General features: G+C 35.9%; 1 protein-coding gene across 1 annotated transcript; it reads left to right on the forward strand.

Moving 5' to 3' along the window:
• Window positions 1-11704: 11704 nt before the first annotated feature.
• LOC126810548 (glycoprotein-N-acetylgalactosamine 3-beta-galactosyltransferase 1) lies at window positions 11705-18372 on the forward strand. Its single transcript, XM_050535681.2, has 6 exons — window positions 11705-11846; window positions 12001-12104; window positions 13502-13671; window positions 15268-15321; window positions 16688-17349; window positions 18079-18372. The coding sequence occupies exons 3-6, from the start codon at window positions 13578-13580 to the stop codon at window positions 18217-18219; spliced, it is 951 nt and encodes a 316-aa protein (XP_050391638.2). The 5' UTR covers window positions 11705-11846; window positions 12001-12104; window positions 13502-13577; the 3' UTR covers window positions 18220-18372.
• Window positions 18373-18615: the final 243 nt, after the last annotated feature.

An 18615-nucleotide genomic window follows, 5' to 3' on the forward strand; every position in this document is an offset into this window, starting at 1 on the left:
AAAATTGATATCCAACAAAACAATTTCTTTTGGAAAAAATAATTACTGAGCATTTTTGGATTACAATGTATGTTTGATGTGACATTCTAGACCACTGTCTAACCTGGGTACCAATACATTGATATATATCTCAATTACTAAAATTTAGTTTAACTGACATGCCTATTAGTAATAAAATAGAATAAAGGTAAAATAGCTATGGTATATTTGTCATTATGGCACAGCAGCAACATAAACAAACACTGTGACAGATATGTGATGGATTGGACATATATGCAACAAATTAATTATTCAAGAGTTATTCTTTATCTTTGTTTGCAAAAGCCTTCTGATCACAGGCACTCTGTTCATTGTTATGGATGGGACAAAAAAAATCTGTGATGGGTTGGAGAGTGAATAAATGTGGAATTATGTGAATCTTGACATCCTGTAAAAATTAGTGACCAAGTTGATTGTTATTGATTGTAAAGCTTACTTTCAAAATTAAATTGCAGCACTCTGATATGAACGATGAAATGAAAACAGAAGCTATGGAATTATGTGTTACAGCCTGTGAAAAATTCTCATCAAATAATGAGGTTTGTTGCTTAATTTATTATTTCAGCTGTTTATCACAAGGCTTAATTTATAAAAAGTACACTCAGTTTTTATTTTTCCAAGATTCAACAGAAAAGCACCACATGTGTGACAAAACATGCAAGTCATTTTCTACTGTACCAGAAGGCAGTAGGCCTATGACAATGCAGTCAAAGTTCTAAACGGTTGATCAACATTTCAACCACAGCTCTTAAATAATTAATAGGGGCTAAATGTTAAAAGCCCATGTGACGAAAGTGTTGTACGTTCAACAAAACATGCTGTGTTTGATTTTGTAATTTTTTAATTTGTAACCAAAACCAAAATATCGTAGGTAATTCCATTGGCTTGGAAATGAAATGAAATGGGGTTTAACATCCTACTGTTCTGCTCCTAACCTGGGCTAATGAAGACTGGCATATGCCATACAGTGTGCTATGAGGGAAATTTTGCCCGGGCAGCGGCGCTATGGCCTACTCTTATATCGAATTCCAACTGCCAAAGGATCTTTTACATGCATGCCAATGTGTACACGGGACCTCGGTTGTTTGTCCCATCCGAACGACTAGACAACTGTCCTTGTCAGGCCCTCCATCCTGCACCATTGGCTTGAATTCAATCAGATTAAAAAGAGGCCCATTAAATGATATTACCTAACAATCATTGGTGCCACTGGTTGCTTTATATGTTCTGCAGAGGATGCCACATTGTCAATTCATTAAATCTCTGTAAACTGATATTCAGCATTCATAATGTTGTAGTGCAAAGTATTCCAATTATCTCAAATGAGGGTCAGCAGCTTTGTTGAACTGTATATCACCGTTTATTTAAATCCAAAAAGAAAGAATATCAAAGATAGTATTTTTTACTTGTTACTGATTTGATAAATGCACCCCCCCACCACCCCCAAACAGGCTGGTCACACAATGGTGTCAACACCTTTATCCATACAATTGAAGAGTGCCTATGACTTATTATATTTAGTGTTGCTGTAATGAATTATCTGATCTTATCATATTGTTACTTATTAATTCCAGAGTGCAGCTAAGATGATAAAAGAAACAATGGATAAAAAATTTGGAGCTTCCTGGCATGCTGTAGTAGGAGAAGGTTATGGATTTGAAATAACACATGAAGTCAAGAATTTATTATACATGTTTTTTGGAGGCAATATGGCTATAATGATTTGGAAATGTTCTTGATTTTGTATCCACATTATTGTGTTCAAATTAATTAATCTCTTAAAATTCATTCACTTTCAACCTACTATTCGACAAAGTGAAGCCATGTCATATTCACAGAAGTAGAAAGTTTCCTATATTTTTCCTAAACTGAAAATTTCCAATATACTCATGTGATAATATAGGATATAACATTTTATATACCGGTAATTCCTGTTATTAATGGGTATATAATTAAGACTAACTTTAATGATACTTGTGTATGTCTTAACTCTAATGGGTTTTTTAAAACCTCATTAATTCCAAACTATATCGATATATTTTGTGATATTCTTCTTAATCTCATGTTATCAGGAATGTTTATATATACTTTCCTTTGAAAATGTTCCAACATTCTTGTATGTTTTCATTCCTTTACGTTATTGCTCATTCAATATTTTACTTACCTTGTTGATAGTTTTAAGAGCATTCCATTGTTGTTTTTATTGCTGTTGTCTTAACCATTGGCTTTAACTTATGCAATTGTTTTCGATGTATAACTGATGGATTCAATGAATTTCAATCCATATAACATCTGACAAAATGGGGTTCTATCAGGTCATATAAATGTCATATCTGGCAGATTGAAATATAGAAATTAATAAATTGATAGAGAAGAGTTATAAGCCCATGTATCTATTATATTACTAGAATTATCTGAATACTGATAATGGTATTGTCACTTTAAGTATTATATATATATGTATATGAATTGTAAATAATGTAGTTGAAGTATTTATATATTTGAATTTGATAAAAAGTAAAATATTTTTTCCAAATTTTGTTGTTGTATTTTTGTAGGTTCAGTGATCTTTCATGTTCATAATTTAAACTAAATTTAGAAATCAGCAGTATTCAGTCTCCATTTTTGAATCTGCTCAATTGGCCAATATGTGACTTTCTTTTCATCTGTACAAAGTTACATTGAAAGAACATAAAAAACAAAACTCAATCCCAATCTTATTTTCTTGCACATTTGCCAAAATCAAATCATTCATTATTGTGTCTATTGTTCAAAAATCTGATTTATAAATGTAATAAAGCCGCAAATTACATTACACAATATGCTTGATTCACCTCAGGGTGGGGAAAATTTGCAGAATTGAGGACAAATAATAAGTAAAATATGATAAATGTCAACTAGGGGAGGCACTGGGATATAATTAGTTTATAATCTGGGGCAATTTCCACACCAGAGAAAATCATGTATTGGTGCTGTTTACAAATTGGATTAATGCACTAATAAAGGATATTGCTGCAATAAAATTGCCAAATTGTGACCTATAAATTATCTTGTTTCATCAAATTAAACAAGATGAATTGGAAGAATTAAATACAATTAGTTCTCTGTCTTTGATAAGACAGGATTAAGGGTGAAAAGATAGCGACACAGATGTGGGTTTTAAAAAAGAAATAAAATTAAATTTAATGTTCTAATACTTTCTGCATCAACCCAGTTAAAGAAGACATGCATGCAATGAGCTGTGATTAAAATTTTGGCCACACAGGCTGTTTCCAAATACTCTTTACCGAATTCCATTGATCCACAGTTCTTCCATGTGCACAACAATGTGAACGACTATGGCCATATATTAGATACTAAATTTGTTAATGTCGTGCTATCGTCTAATTTCTAACTGCTATTCAAGTAATAATTCCTTCACAGGGGCGGATCCAGGATTTTCAGAAAAGGGGGGGGGGGGTTGCAAAGCCCGGCCCTCGGTGGCATGGGCGTCACACATTGGGGGGGGGGGGTGTCTGAATATACTTATATACTTGCCCCCCCCCCCCAAATTTACATAGTAGGCCCTAACTCCTATTTATTTACAACAATTATTAGGATTAGTTAAGATTCTATCTGTATAAAACAATGTACAAATTAAAACACAAACACTTATGTTTACTTTTTGAAATCCATTTATAATACACAAAATGTACAAAATACTTTAAATATCTATACAACTTTCTTGTAAATGTCAATGTGTATATTATGTGATTAAGTTTTGTTTCATTTGGATCCTCCTCATAAAAATTCCCCTACTAAACTCTTTTTGTCGTATTGTTCATAATTCAAGCGTAACATTCAATATGTAAAAGTCATGAAAAATATATGAATACGACACCCCCTGACTTAAACATGATAAACATTGTATTGTTGTGATGTTATAGTTTAAACCCGTAAAATATGCCAAATATGATCCAATTCATCAAAGAAATGTCATCTTTACTCGACAGCTTTAAGAATTGAACATAGTTTAAAACAGCTATATGGATAAATTACTTCTGAATTTATTAATATGCTACATTTCGATAAACACAGGCATCGTTATCAAGCATTGTTCGTTCATTCCTGGGGGTTTACATCATCTTCCACCAAGGGCGATATCGTAGACAAATGTTATCAAGCCAATAAATCGTGCAATATATATATTATATTGAAAACAGCAAACAAAAAAAACGTCAGTACGATTTCAAAATCAGAAAGTCATTTTAATCAAATCATTGTAGAAAACGATTTACTAAATGGAGCAAAGCAATTTTTTGTGAACAGTATGTTGACACATTAGTTTACGTCGATGGCGAGGAGTGAGGATCGGTCCACCGTAAGGTCTACGGCAATGGATGTTCTCTCTGGTGAAACGTCGACGCACTGTATCGGTACTGATAGGTCTTCCGTATGTTCCCACTGTCTGACGTGCTGTCTCAGGTGCCTGTGTGAAGGGATTCTGCACGTGCTGCCGCACAACATGGCGGTCTTGTCGCCTTATGGTAACCCTTGGTCTACCAGTTCGGGGCAATCATCCGTGGTGTTGGTGGCCCGAAAGCGTTGCTGAAGCCTGTAGATGGTCCGAACATTGATTTGCAAGGGCTTGGGCAGTGTGGCCAGCGTCGAGTCTTCCAAGCTACTGGTTTTATTAGCTGTCGTGAGTCGTGGCATGCTGCTGACGTTGTAGTGTGAATAGTTCAACCAGGTATGGGGTGCATTTTATAGGGCTGATCCCGGTGAAAAGCACGTGCAGCATGAGTAACATGAAAATCATGGAGAACACATTACCATCTCAGAAGTCAGGTTGCGTTTTTGAGAAAATTTCCTGGGTTCAATTCTGTGTTTGGGAAGGAGCCTTATTGCTCAGGTAAAGTTAGAGATGTGGTCGTAAATTATAATAAAAATATTCAGAGTAACATACCAACCTGACGTTTCGTTTGCTGCTTAGTATAGATAACAATTAGAAACCATTTACACATTTAGCAGATAAAACAACAATTACAGGGAATTAACAAGATGAAAGAGATTAACAACACACAGGATCCTCGGGTGGAGGGAGGCGAAACAGATGGCTCTTTCTCTCCAAATTTTGTGTTTTTGTGTGCTTAGAGTTGTAGTTCATTAGATGATCTAAGGGAACGTTGAGGAATATATAGATGAATCAAATCTTTAAGGTAGGTCGGAGAATTATGATTGTTGAGGCAGTTATAGGTGAATGTGTTTATTTTGAAATATATTCTGTAATTTATAGGTAGCCAGTGTACATTTGCAAGCATTGGAGTTATATGTTCTCTCTAATGTTGGTTCTTGTGACAATTCGGGCTGCTTAATTTTGAATAGACTGCAGTTGGTGGATGAGATATGGTGGTAGAGAAGTGAATTTGAATATTCTTGTGCCGATATTAGGAAAGCACTGATGAGCAATTTCGTGGTATAAGTGTTCAAAGTGTTCAAAAAGTTTCTGATTTTGACGATCCTATAAAGATGGAAGTTCGCTTTCTTGCAGATGGTAGATACATGTTTTATTTTCGAATTCACATTAAAGAGCAATCCAAGATTACCGACACAGTCTGTAGTTTCGATATGTACATCACCAACCAGCACAGATTTGTGCAAAGACAGTTTTGTTTTTGAAAAGAAGATAGCCTCCGTCTTGAGGAAATTAGACATCATCCAATTACGGAGTTTCTCTATACACGCCTCTGGTTTCTTCAGGTTTTTGTTTTTAGCATCTACCCCCACAGGTTTTTGTTGTTAGCATCTACCTCCACATAAAATTGGGTATCACCCGCGTACATATGATGGTCAAGATCATGACGTTGCAACTGGTGTGGTGTAGGAAGTAAAAAGCAGTGGGCCGAGTACTGGTCCTTGTGGGACCCCTTCAGACCCGTAACTAGGGGGGTGGGGGCGCCTGCAAAAAGTTTCGCCCCCCACCCCCGTGAAATTTTGGTCCATAAAAAAATAGATATACATTGTCCGTCAATATTACAGAACTCCGAGAACACCCCCGCCCCCCTCGTTGCTCTGAGCTAGTTACGGCCCGAGACCCCTTAGCGAAGATATTTTGGCTTATACCTGATGCTGTCAACGATAACTTCTTGCTTTCTACCAGTAAGGTATATCACCATTAACACCGAGTGTGGGGGATAGGCGTTTAAAGGGACAATAACACTCTTGCTGGCTTGAAAGCTCCAGAAAATAAATAATATCTCTATCTAAGTACTAGATGTTTAAGTGTCCTACCTGTTGTGTAAATTATCCATTACATCCTATTTTAATTGTCCAGAGGGTTCGAAAATATTTTCCACAGCCGGGTTATCAACATGTATAAGTTGGCTGAGTAAAAAGTCGACTTTATCTTTTAGTCATGTTTCTGTTATTATGTCCATTGTCCAAATCATTGTCAATAATGTACATGTAATCATATAAATTTTTTATTTTATTTATATGCTAATATTGATTTTCCGGCCCTTGCGTGTCAATACAGCTGGCAGACTGTTAAAATGACACTTTTAGTCCATGTGGCAGACAGATTTTAATTACCAATTTGATGAATAAATTTAACCATGATTTTCAGTTAGCTTTAGGTCTAAAGTGTCCAAAATTGGTTGATGGAGATCCGGGTCACTTTACCAAATATGAGTTTGGCGGCCATCTTTAAAAATGGCCGCCATTTTTTTATTTGAAATAGTGTAAGTCAGGGAAACCTCCACAACTCCTCAACAGGTTCACCTACGGATATGTAATATGGCTCAAAATGTTCATAATACAATTCTAAATCTGCTGGTATATGATTCATGTTGTTTAATCAATGCTTTCGGTTTCAAAATAAAAGATTAATCTGAAAACAGCAATATTTTTGGGTTTTTTTCATGATGTCTGTTCATAAGTTTACTAAAAAAAATCTTGTTCAGACCCATATAAGCCAAATTATCTATTTGGTCAACTAAAGTGATTTACAAGATATCAGAAACATTGATCATAAAAAAATAATCTCTAATATGAGTGCCCCAAATCCAAGATGGCAGAAATTCAAAATGGCGGCCAAAAGTTGCTCAAATGGCCAATTTGTCAGATAATAGTTATTTCACAGTTTGATATTACATGTAATATCCAATTGAATGGGATTACTGAACTTAAAATGAACCAAAACACAGAGTGTTGAATATTCAAAAAGGCGGTCAGAATTTCCGTAAAATGATCGATTTTCTGTTTGATGTAGCTTGTAATATGTCTTTTATAAGCAAATAACACACTATTTATGGATAACAATTACTATAGTTTATTTCACTGCGTCTTTTCAACAAGATTTCACAAGTCGTTATCATGTTTTTACTGTTATGGCCTATTGCTCGTGGTTCATTATACCGCTTAAATAATTGTTTGATCTTTTATTCTTGTGCTTATCAATTACAGTTTATACCTGTCTATGTGCATTTGTTTATCTAACGGCTTGGGACAGCTGCCCATACTAGCTGATTTTGCATCCCATTGGAGGGTCCACACTGCTCTTGTATATATATATATATATATATATATATATATATATATATAACCATATTCTTTTCATTTTATTGTCCCCCGCCTTTCGAAGAAAGTAGAGGACTATTAAAATGGGTTCGTCTGTCCGTCCGTCACACTTTTTGCGACACAATAACTCTCTTTCTAATTGAGCTAGAATGTTCAAACTTGGTGTAGGTGTTTATTAGGCCAATGCCTTGATGGAGTTCGAAAATGAGAATTTTTTGCTTAGGGTAAGCAGAGATAAGCAATTTGATTGGTTGATGTTTTGGGACACGATAGTACTTTAGTTCTAATTAAGTGAGAGTGATAAAACTTGGTGTATAGTTTCATTACATCAACACCTTGACTAAGTTCGATAATGAGCATTTTCTGCTCAGGGTAAACAGAACGATAAGCAATTTGATTGGCCGAGACTTTAGGACACAATAACTCTCATTCTAATTGAGGTAGAATGTTCAAACTGGGTGTAGGCGTTCATTAGGTGAATGCCTTGATGGAGTTCGATGACGAACATTGTCTGTTTAGGGTAAACAGAGATAAGCTATCTCATTGGTTGATGCTTTGGGGCACGATAACTTTGGTTATAATGAAGTCAGGGCGATATTAGCTTGACTAAGTTCGATCGTGAGAATTTTCTGCTTAGGCTAAAGAGCGATAAGCAATTTGATTGGTCAAGACTTTGGAACACAATAACTCTGCTTTTAATTGGGGTAGAATAGTGTGTTATTTGATTATGCTTCAATTACTAAATGCCTGACCCATGACCCACCTACAATGCCCAACTAGTCTTATGCGGGACATATTGTGATCAATGGCCAACTGAATGCAGGCGCTGATTGGGCCATGCGATCGCCCGAAGGGCCGGTCGGACAAAAAATGAAAAAAATATTTTTGTCCAATTCGTCTAAAAAAAACCGGTCATGGAGCGACGATGATCATGTTTTATGTGGCCGGTGGCCTTAACAGTCCGCCACGCCATCACTGGAGTCTGGAATGGGCTGGTATAATAGACTTTCTGGGCCGGGTGTGCTGGGCGTGGGCCGGAATTCGGAATCATGCAATGGGGATTTCGAATCCCATCACAGGAGGAATCAACTAGCGCTCCCGGCAACAAAAATGGGACATTTTACAATGAAAATATTCCTACTTTACTTATTCAATATTCCTAACTGGTTAATCAAATGATCAAAATTTTTTCAACTAGTCCCATTTTTTAACCAGTTAAATTCTCTTGACTCCGACGATTCAATGATAATACGTTAATTAATAATATGACGATATGATAATTTCACAGGTTGATGGTTGTAAATTGCTTGTAGATCGGGCTTTTGGCCTAAATTAATCGATTTATAAGATATATTTTTTGACAAAGATTATAATCAGATATGCCACAAAATCGCATATTTGGGGTTCATTTTTCAAATTTTTCCAGCGGGAGAGCCCCCGGAACCCCCGTCCGTGCTCCGCGGTAAGTAAAAGGGGCAGCTCCGACACGGGAGCCCGGGTCGGTTCCCGGCCCCAATCCGCCCCTGACTGAAAGTGTACCACTATATTTATGCCTGATCTTGCTTGACCCATTACCCACCTAAGAGTGTCCATAATTTTAATGCGTAACCTACAGTTCCCCCCATTTTTATGCATGGTCTAGTCTGACCCACCTAGCAATTTTTATGTGTGGCTTAGGTTTTTTTTCGGTAATTAGTGTTGTTTTTTAGTTATTTATTGATTTTTCGATATTTTGGGTTTTTCGAATTTTTTCGGTAATTAGTATCAAAAAGTTTTTTCGGTATTTATCACAATTTCCGTATTTTGTCTGCATTTTTCGGTACTTTTCAGATTTTTATCTCGGTACTTTTCGCATTTTTTCGTTATATGGTACAACTGGACCGGTTTTTCATCAAAGACTCTATGACTGGCAACTTTTCTGGTATAGTCTAGATATCGTATCGACGGATCCATTTCACAACAAGTTGAAAGTTTAAAAAGAATCGTTGCGAAGATAATTTGAAATGCATTTACGACTAGGCATCACAAAAATAATGTCGACCAATTTCCTCTTTCGCATTAGGCAGGCCTATGATATTAAAATGATATCATCATTGTCGCTGCCGAGATCTCCTGTTTCTACTTGTACTTTGGCTAGTGTACGTTGCTGAAGAAAAACAGTAGTTGCGATTGTCACAGTAATTCCAATGAGGTGGATGGTTGTGACATTAACAAAGAGGAAATCGTGAGCCATGGCTTTTGGGATGCCTAGTCGTAAATGTATTTCAAATTATCTCTGTAATTATCATTTTTAAACTTAGAACTTTACACTTTCACAATTTACAAATATGAATCCATGATACCATCTGTCTAGATTCTAGATGATACCACAAAAGGTTGTCAGACTCTTCAAAGTAAAAATCTATCACATTACGATTTGTGGACCAGAAATGAAATGCAATGTGGGTTAACGTCCTACTGTTCTAACTTGGTCAATGAAGATGGCTATTTGTCATACAGTGTGAAATGAGGAAAAATTTGCCCAGACACAGGGATCGAATTCCGGACCTTGTTGAGCCTTACCCACTGAGCCACTATTTCGGCCCATTTGTGAACAAACAGAATAGGTAATTCTTAACAACTAGATATATTTGCAAAGATATATTAAAATTCCATACAGCTTTGCTGGAATAATATTAAATCTTGTTTTCTGATTTACGAGATCTAGTATAATTAATTCCATCCTCCCCTAAAAAACTACTACACAAATTTATAATAAGCAAAGCCAATAGAAAGACTGACAATTGTCCCGTTTTGTTCTTAAGCAATCATCTACGATATTAAAAATCTATTTTTGGGGCAATCATCTACCTTATCCAAAATCTATTTTTGAGGTAATATTTAAGTTTAGTGATCCTGAAAACCCCATAAAGGACATATTACAAGCCGTACAAAACAGAAAAATGACGATTATCTGAAAAATCATTCATTTTAGGGAAAATCTTGCCGCCATCTTGGATTTTAGCCATCTTGGATTTTGGAAACCCTTTTTTTAGAGGTTGTATTTATGTTCTGTGACATCGAAAACCCCCTAAGCGGCATATTACAGGGCATATCAAACTGTAAAATAACGATTATCCGAGGCATCGATCAAATTTTGACTGCCATTTTGAATTTTCGCCATCTTGGATTTTGGGAAACTAATTTTATAGATCAGTTCAAAGTACAATGACTACGGAAACCCTATATATGATATATCACAAGTCTTGCTTTGCGTGATACTCATCCATCCTAACAAGAAATTTATTTTTCGTTAAATTTTGGCGGCCATTTTGGAAATCGGACGGATTCAACCGAAAATGACGTCACAGAAGTGACATAATATCAAAATCGTCTTCAGTGACAAATTTTTCTTCAGAAACAACCGGTCCCCAAATATTGTTGCGATTGCGACAACCCTAAATAAACGTTCACATGGTTAGTACCCTAACTCGCCGAGGCTCAACATTTTAAAATTGACAGTCTACTCAAGACTTTTGTTGAGTTTCCGACCACCGCAGCTGTACAGACTGGGTCACGGAGCGTATTTATTTATGCCAAATGAATAACTTAAGAAGACCACACACAAAATTTGGCTAAATTTACCCTGAACATGATTTGGTAGTGAACTTATAAAATAAAACTTGAAAAAAAATGCCAAAACGTTGCTTTTTTCAGAATAATCTGTTGATTTGGAAAATATATGATTCATTCACCAACATGTGTCATATAACAGCAGCTGTAGAATGTTTTTGCGAGCATTTTGAGCCATATTCCATATCAATAGGTCAATCTGTGAAAGAGTTATGAAGGTTTCCTTAACGCGCTCAATTGCAATGAAAAAACGGCGGCCATTCTTAAAAATGGCCGCCAAAATGGCATTTAGCAAAGTGAACCGGAAGTCCATCAGCCAAATTTGAACACTTCGGGCACCAGGCTAACTGAAAATCATGGTTGAATTTATTCATCAAATTGGTAATGATACTCCGAAATCCGAGGTCTGTCACATGGACTATTTCTTAGAAGTCATTAACGCAAGCATTAGTGTTTAACACATTTTCTTTAACCATATAGCTAATTATGCCAATATACCTGTCTGGTCGATCAATTTTGGTGTAACATATGGCAAGTCAAAGTATAATTTTGTGGACAGTTAAATGGCGTATATTGTTTAATCGGTATTTAGTGACTGAATGAGAATAACAGATGACATGGAGTACAAGCTCTTACAAGTATGTTTCTGGTGACGTTTCGACGAGGTTTCTCTTGTCTTTATCAATCAAAGAGTAATACAGATGAGAGAACCCTCGTCGAAACGTAGCCAGAAAGAAACTTCTCAGTAACATGTCATGTGTTATTAAATGATGTTCTGTGCATTCCTTTTAGGACTGACTCGTCGTGAAAGTATACTATACTTTTTATTTGTCTAAGACGTTAGTCTGAAATAATTACACAACTGAACGTGTTTTTGAAAATATGGCAATGAAGAGGTGAGTTAGGCTACCTTCATATTTAATGAAAATGTCTAAATCTCAGTTTTCATAAAAATCATTAGAAATAACTTGGAACATTGGTAAAAGTAGAGAGGCGTAACAGTACTTTATAATTAATGTTATAATAAAGATGGGTTCCCAGAAAGGTATATATCGGGTGGTTATTTCCAATAAAAGTATGGCAATTTTGGTATATATGGAAAGTAGAGATATCCAATCTTACTAGAAAAATACTGGATTCCCCGAATAACACTCATGGAGCGTATACAGGACAAAAATGTAAGGGTTCCCCTAATCGACAGTCCGACGAGTAGGAATTTCTGCACGCGTGATGTCAAAGGTCACACGCGAACATTGAGCGCTTGATGTACAAGTTGATCAACTTTATGAAGAGTTAGACGTACAACATTTTCTGAGATAAAAATGACGGAAAAAGACGAGGGTAGTGGATAATCCGAGAATTTAATGAGGATTCGATATTTGTAATAAATAGTAAGCGATTAAAGACAACATCGTCTTATGTGTGCAATGAATTCTCCTCTGACTTGCGAGAGAGGTAAGTCACGTGACATAAACATGACCTGTTTTTATCTAATTTTTATAGCAATTACAATGTTTGAAAAGGATTTGAAGCAAAATTATGACAAATTAATTAGTTTGAATATGTTTTTAGTCCATATATACCATTAAATCGCCAAGTTTGTACGCGGGAATGTATCTTCAAATGCCCGAAGAGCAACTTCGGTTGTGAAAACGTTAGCACAAAAATTATGTAGTTTCATTTCGCCAACATAAATTTTACTTATATATATATATTATTTTCTTATTTTATAATTATAACCCATACAAAATTTATTAAATAATTACTGCCGAACGAAGCTATGCAAAATATTTTGGGTATTTGTTTATAGAGGGATTGAACGGCATCTAGTGGTTCGGATGGAACGAAAAACCGATGTCGCGTGTACACGTTGGCGTGCACGTAAAAAAACCATTGAGACCTGGAATTGGGAATAAGAGTATACCATGGAACCGCGGCTTGGGCAAAATGTCCCTCAGATGCCCTTCATCATACAATGTTAATGTTATATTGTGGTTCTTACTTGTCAGGGGTGTAGCGCCTGGTGGGCTGATTAAAAAAAATGTGCGGGTCGTTCGGATGGTAGGATACGAAAAACTGACGTATGCGTCTTGTGTGTACGAATGCAAGAATTATTGGCAGTCGGAAATCGAAGAAACAGCGACGGAAAAGTCGACGGAAAAGTCACTATCCGAGCAAAATGCTTCTCCCTAACAGTGTACACGTAATTAGTCTATAAAAATAATCTTTCCTATATTAGTTTCAAAATGAACGATATGGTGTGTGCTGTAACTAAATATTTTTCTCATTAAAGCATCTTCATGTGGAGATGATTATAAATATGGACAGACAGTTATTTATAGCGTATTATAAAGAAGAATAATAAGACAATGTCCAGAGTGTCAAAGAAGAAATGGCTATTTCTGCTATTGTTATCAGTGATGATTGTGTTGGTTCTCAATTTCTATCCCGAAAAGTTGTTTGGTAAGTCAAAATTAAATGATCATCCAAATTTAAAAATGTTTACAAGATAACAAGATATACTAATTTATAGTATTGTCGTTGGTTAAAACACAGAAGCTCTGTGATAAAAGGGTCAATTTGTATTTCCCCATTATTAAACATACATTATGCAAGAGCTAAATCTGCCTATTGCAGGTCTTTCTTTAGGCCTGAAATGTTATCTAAATTATTAATTAGACATTAATTAACTTATCCAGACCATAATCAAGTCTAGATGCCATCGTTAGCCTGCGATATTTACTGGATTAGGATCCGATCTGCATCCAAATGCTCATTCATTATTAAATCAAACAATGGATAATCGAGACTATGTTTTTTTATCGTACCGACTTTAGTAATGATGATCGAGGAAAGGTCCTAAATTCAATTGCTAAATTCTCGGTTCAGAGTGGATCAATTTGACTGAGATTTTCAGCAAATTCCCTTTACTTTATCTAGTTTTTAACAATTTTTGTGAGAACTGTCAGCTCTTTATCTAATCTCCCATAATGTATCTTTAATATGCAGCAATATACCTAAGCACCATCTTATATGTTCTCAAATTTGGAAGTTGCTAGTAAGAGACAAATTAACATCTTAATTGCGGAGACACGGCCATTCAACATGTAAACTTAAATATGCATTCAGACTATCAGTTCTTTAGGCCCAAAAACTCTGAAAAACGAAGGGGGTGGTGGGGGAGAGGGATTTTACATAGGCTAAGCCTGTTCCCCAATCAATTCAGACAACCTGAATAATATATTGATGTTTTGTTGTTGTTTTTTTTTAAATCTCAACATATCAAACTTTAAGCATCTCTAGCATTGAATATTGATATGATATCTTTACTGTCGTAATTTTTGATCAAACGGACAAATGCGGATGTAAAGTACCAGATGTCACTGATGTTAATATACTGTTCTGGAGGCACCCTTCCGTTTTCTGTACAGCCCAGTGGATCTCTATGTTCGGCCTCTCCAGATGAACTTCATTTGATAGTACTTTTATTTATAAACCGGGAACAGGTTCCAGTAATTTACCAATCTTATTATTGGGGCGACGCGCTTCAAAAAAGTCGATAGCTCTGCCGGTTTGAATCACGACACTCAATCGGATACGGTATTAATATTGTATTGGTAGGCATTCTGAGAACAGTTAAAATTGGGCCCTTTGGTTCCTTAAACCAAGCAAAATGTAACTAGTGAAATCCAGGTCCAAAACACCCCTACCCCCTGATGTTTTAACTTCGCTATAAGATTTTTGTCGGTGCTTCATTTTTTGAAATTGTCTTTTTTTTGTAATTCCTTCGCTTAAGTGCCATCTAAACATTATGCTATCAAAAGAGTGGTGTTAGAGGGATATGGACAAAATAGCTACAACCTCAGCTTGACTTTATATAAACATTAATTTGGTGCTATATTTCGAAGTATATGTCCTCGTCTAGCCTTCTCTCTGTCCTGGCAAAATTCTTACCGGGCCTAACCATCTGTATACATTTTAGTAAATATCTTAAATTGCATGCATAATATTGCTCTATATGCACTTTGTTATCGATGTTTCATTGTTGCTATATTTAAGATATTAAAACAAGACACCATTATGAAAACCACAACAGCAACAGGAATTATTTTGGTAAGTAGATCATGTATTTTTTTTTATAAATATGGAGGACCAAACGGGTCACATTTGATCATTTTAACTGCACCATCGCACCATCACCCATTCACGCTTTTATCCTCAAATCCAACATTATTTGTCTAAACTTGACACTTTCACACTTGAATCAACATTTTCCCTTGAACTTTTCTTCTTAAATATTAACTTTTAAACAAAATCTCTCATGAAATTCATGATCTCTTTTTCACTAATTTAAAATTTTCAAATATAATTTACATAGCTGACTAATTTTTTTCTTTTATATAATTAAAATGTATAACATCTGACAAAGATAATGAAAGATCAACAGCCCAGAACACTTTGGTCAAACGAACAATCTGAATACCAGAACGTTTACTGTGTAACCTACCATGTTCAGATATGGATGTCTGCCGGGGTCCATTGCAGAGTGTGACCCCTGAAGCCACAGAAAAGGTGCCAAAACAGGCTCCGCCAGACAAATTTTCCTCTGCATATACCCCCACCCCGACGTCCCTAAAGTGTTCCAAATTTTGGGCTAGATTAAACATTGGAGGTACCACATGAAACAAAGTTAAAATAAACAATTCAACTTTGTTTCATGTGGTACCTCCAATGTTTAATCTAGCTCAGAATTTGGAACACTTTAGGGACGTCGGGGTGGGGGTATATGCAGAGGAATTATACCGTGGAAAATTTGTCTGGCAAAGCCTGTTTTGTACTCAATGAGATTTCACCCGATTAGATTTTATTACATACTTCGAGAAGGTATTTGTTGAGTAATAAAACCTTCTAGTAGTTTATCGAGGTTCGGGTGCTTCCGGAGTCCAAAATGGCCGCTTTATATAAATTAGAATTTTGGGGATAACTAACCCGAACCCTAACCCTTTTTAAAAGACTGAACTTGGGTCTAATTTAGTTTTTACTTCTCTTAAAAGGGTTAGGGTTCGGGTTACCCATTTGTATAAAGCGGCCATTTTGGTATGAGTTCTGGCTTGTTCTGGAATTTGTTGCTTCTAGTGGTGATAATATTTGTACCGTGTGGTAAGGACGGCCAGCCCTCGATAAACTACTAGAAGGTTTTATTACTCAACAAATACTTTCTCGAAGTATGTAATAAAATCTAATCGGGTGCAGATTTACATGTTCATGTCATTTTGGTTTCATCTGGTATCCCCAATGTTTGATCCAGCCCATTTTTGGACACCCTCTTTGGGGTTTCAGGTGCCACACGCAGAAACTGGATCCGGACAGACATCCATATCTGAATATATTAGGTTACACAGATATTGGTACCCTGTTCGTTTGACCAAAATGCTCTGAACTGCCGATCTGTAAGTACACGTTTATTTTATTTTCACAGAAATGGATAAAAAGTTTGTAGATCTGAAAGATAACGTGAAAATATTGTGTTGGATTATGACAATACCTAAACATTTGCAAACAAGAGCTAAGGCCGTGAAGGAAACATGGGCCCCTCACTGTAATAAATATGTGTTCTTAAGCGGTGTTGAAAACATAACTTTCCCTGTGGTAAAACTTAATATCGTTGAAGGCAAACATCATCTTACCAACAAAACATACGCTAGTCTCTCATACTTATATAGAAAATACGGGCGGGAATACGACTGGTTTTTGAAAGCCGACGACGATACCTATATAATTGTAGAAAATCTACGATACATGCTACATTCCTTTAATCCAAACAACCCGCTGTTTATAGGACGAAAGTTCAAGATGATCATCCCCAATGGCTATATGAGTGGAGGTGCTGGGTATGTGCTCAGTAGACAGGCTTTAGAGTTAGTAGTGACGAAAGGTTTGCCTAATAACACGTTATGTCCTGTTGGGTGGGCTGAGGACGTGGATATAGGCAGATGTGTAACAAATGTTGGGGTCAATCATGTGAATTCTTCAGCGGATCAGTATGGAAAAGAGCGGTTTCACCCTGTTTATCTGAGTGAATATTTCTCAACACATTTACATAACTGGATTTACCCATATTCTCTGGCTAAAGTCTATACGGTGAGTTTTGTTCAACTTCAAAGTACCCCACCCTCCTCTAATGCCTTATAGTACAGAATGTGGGCTTTGGTGGATTATTTGTGGGCTTTGGAACTGTTGTCTTGTGTATTAGCCCACGCTCGATTATAATACAGCTTCTGCAAACAGCATAGATCACATTTGGGGTTAACTTATTATGGTTTCACGCTGTATAGCTTATTGGGCTAATCTACCATGCAAATTTTCATTTCAATCGTTTACTAAGCTTTTGCTTCACTTACAGATAGATTTAAGTTTGTTGTGTTAACAAAAGGAGTAGGAATTCAACAACTTGTTATCATTTAGAGCAGGTTATTCAACCTACTTGTATATCCGCCATTTGCTGTGTCTTGTATAACAACTCTTCCCAAATGCCAAAGTCATTGGGAATCCTAAGGAACATTTTGACACAGGTTTCATGGATATAATCGCGATTTGTTATAAAACCACTTTTGACCGCAATGTGAACAATGCTCCCTGGCGGTGTCGCCAAAAGCATGACTTAAAGAGTTGCTTTTTGCGGGGTCACGATCCAATTCCACAAACCTTTTGTACTCGAGATGTTAATTAAATCTTTGCTAGCTCACGGACTAAGATTTGTCTTTTTTTGTAACTAAAAAGAAGCAAAGAACCAACCCAAAGCGGGCACCTAGTCAAACGCGGTTCCCTGTTTCAAAATGAAATTATATTATCTTTACTTTGTTTTTCCAGAAAGCAGAATGCTGCAGTAACTTGACAATTAGTATGCATTACGTAGTTCCTGAACAAATGTATATGATAGATTTTCTTTTGTATCACGTGGAAGTTCATGGAGAAGTGTCAGGATGGCCGAAAAAATTTCCTTTGTTGTAATCGAACTTCTGCAGAGTGCGTGATAGTAGACCCATACATTAGAATATAGTTATGGACAAGAGAAAGTATTTACTTAAAATTTTAAAGTAGAATTAACAAATCAAGTAATTTATATAATATAAATGATAAAGCAATACAAATAGTTATGAAAGATTTCAGTGTTTTAAACTAAAAAAATACCGTGCAGTCTAATTGAGTTTAAATATTTAATTAATTGGGAAATGGGTGGTATGACTCAATTAAATTTCGAGAAAAGATAAAAAAAAAAAAAAAAAAGAATTACCACAACCCTAGATATTTTAAAATTGTTGAGATTGTGACAACGAACGCAGTGCCCCCCCCCCCCCAATACTCCAGAAACGTTAAAGCTTAAAATTATACATGGAACGTGTTTAA

Source organism: Patella vulgata, chromosome 2, assembly GCF_932274485.2.
Source record: "Patella vulgata chromosome 2, xgPatVulg1.2, whole genome shotgun sequence".
Lineage (NCBI taxonomy): Eukaryota > Metazoa > Mollusca > Gastropoda > Patellidae > Patella > Patella vulgata.

Coding starts and splice junctions, on each gene's coding strand:
- LOC126810548 (XM_050535681.2), top strand. CDS start 13,578: ATGTCCAGAGTGTCAAAGAAGAAATGGCTATTTCTGCTATTGTTATCA. Junction 15,322..16,687: donor CAGCAACAGGAATTATTTTG/GTAAGTAGATCA, acceptor TTATTTTCACAG/AAATGGATAAAAAGTTTGTA. Junction 17,350..18,078: donor CTCTGGCTAAAGTCTATACG/GTGAGTTTTGTT, acceptor TTGTTTTTCCAG/AAAGCAGAATGCTGCAGTAA.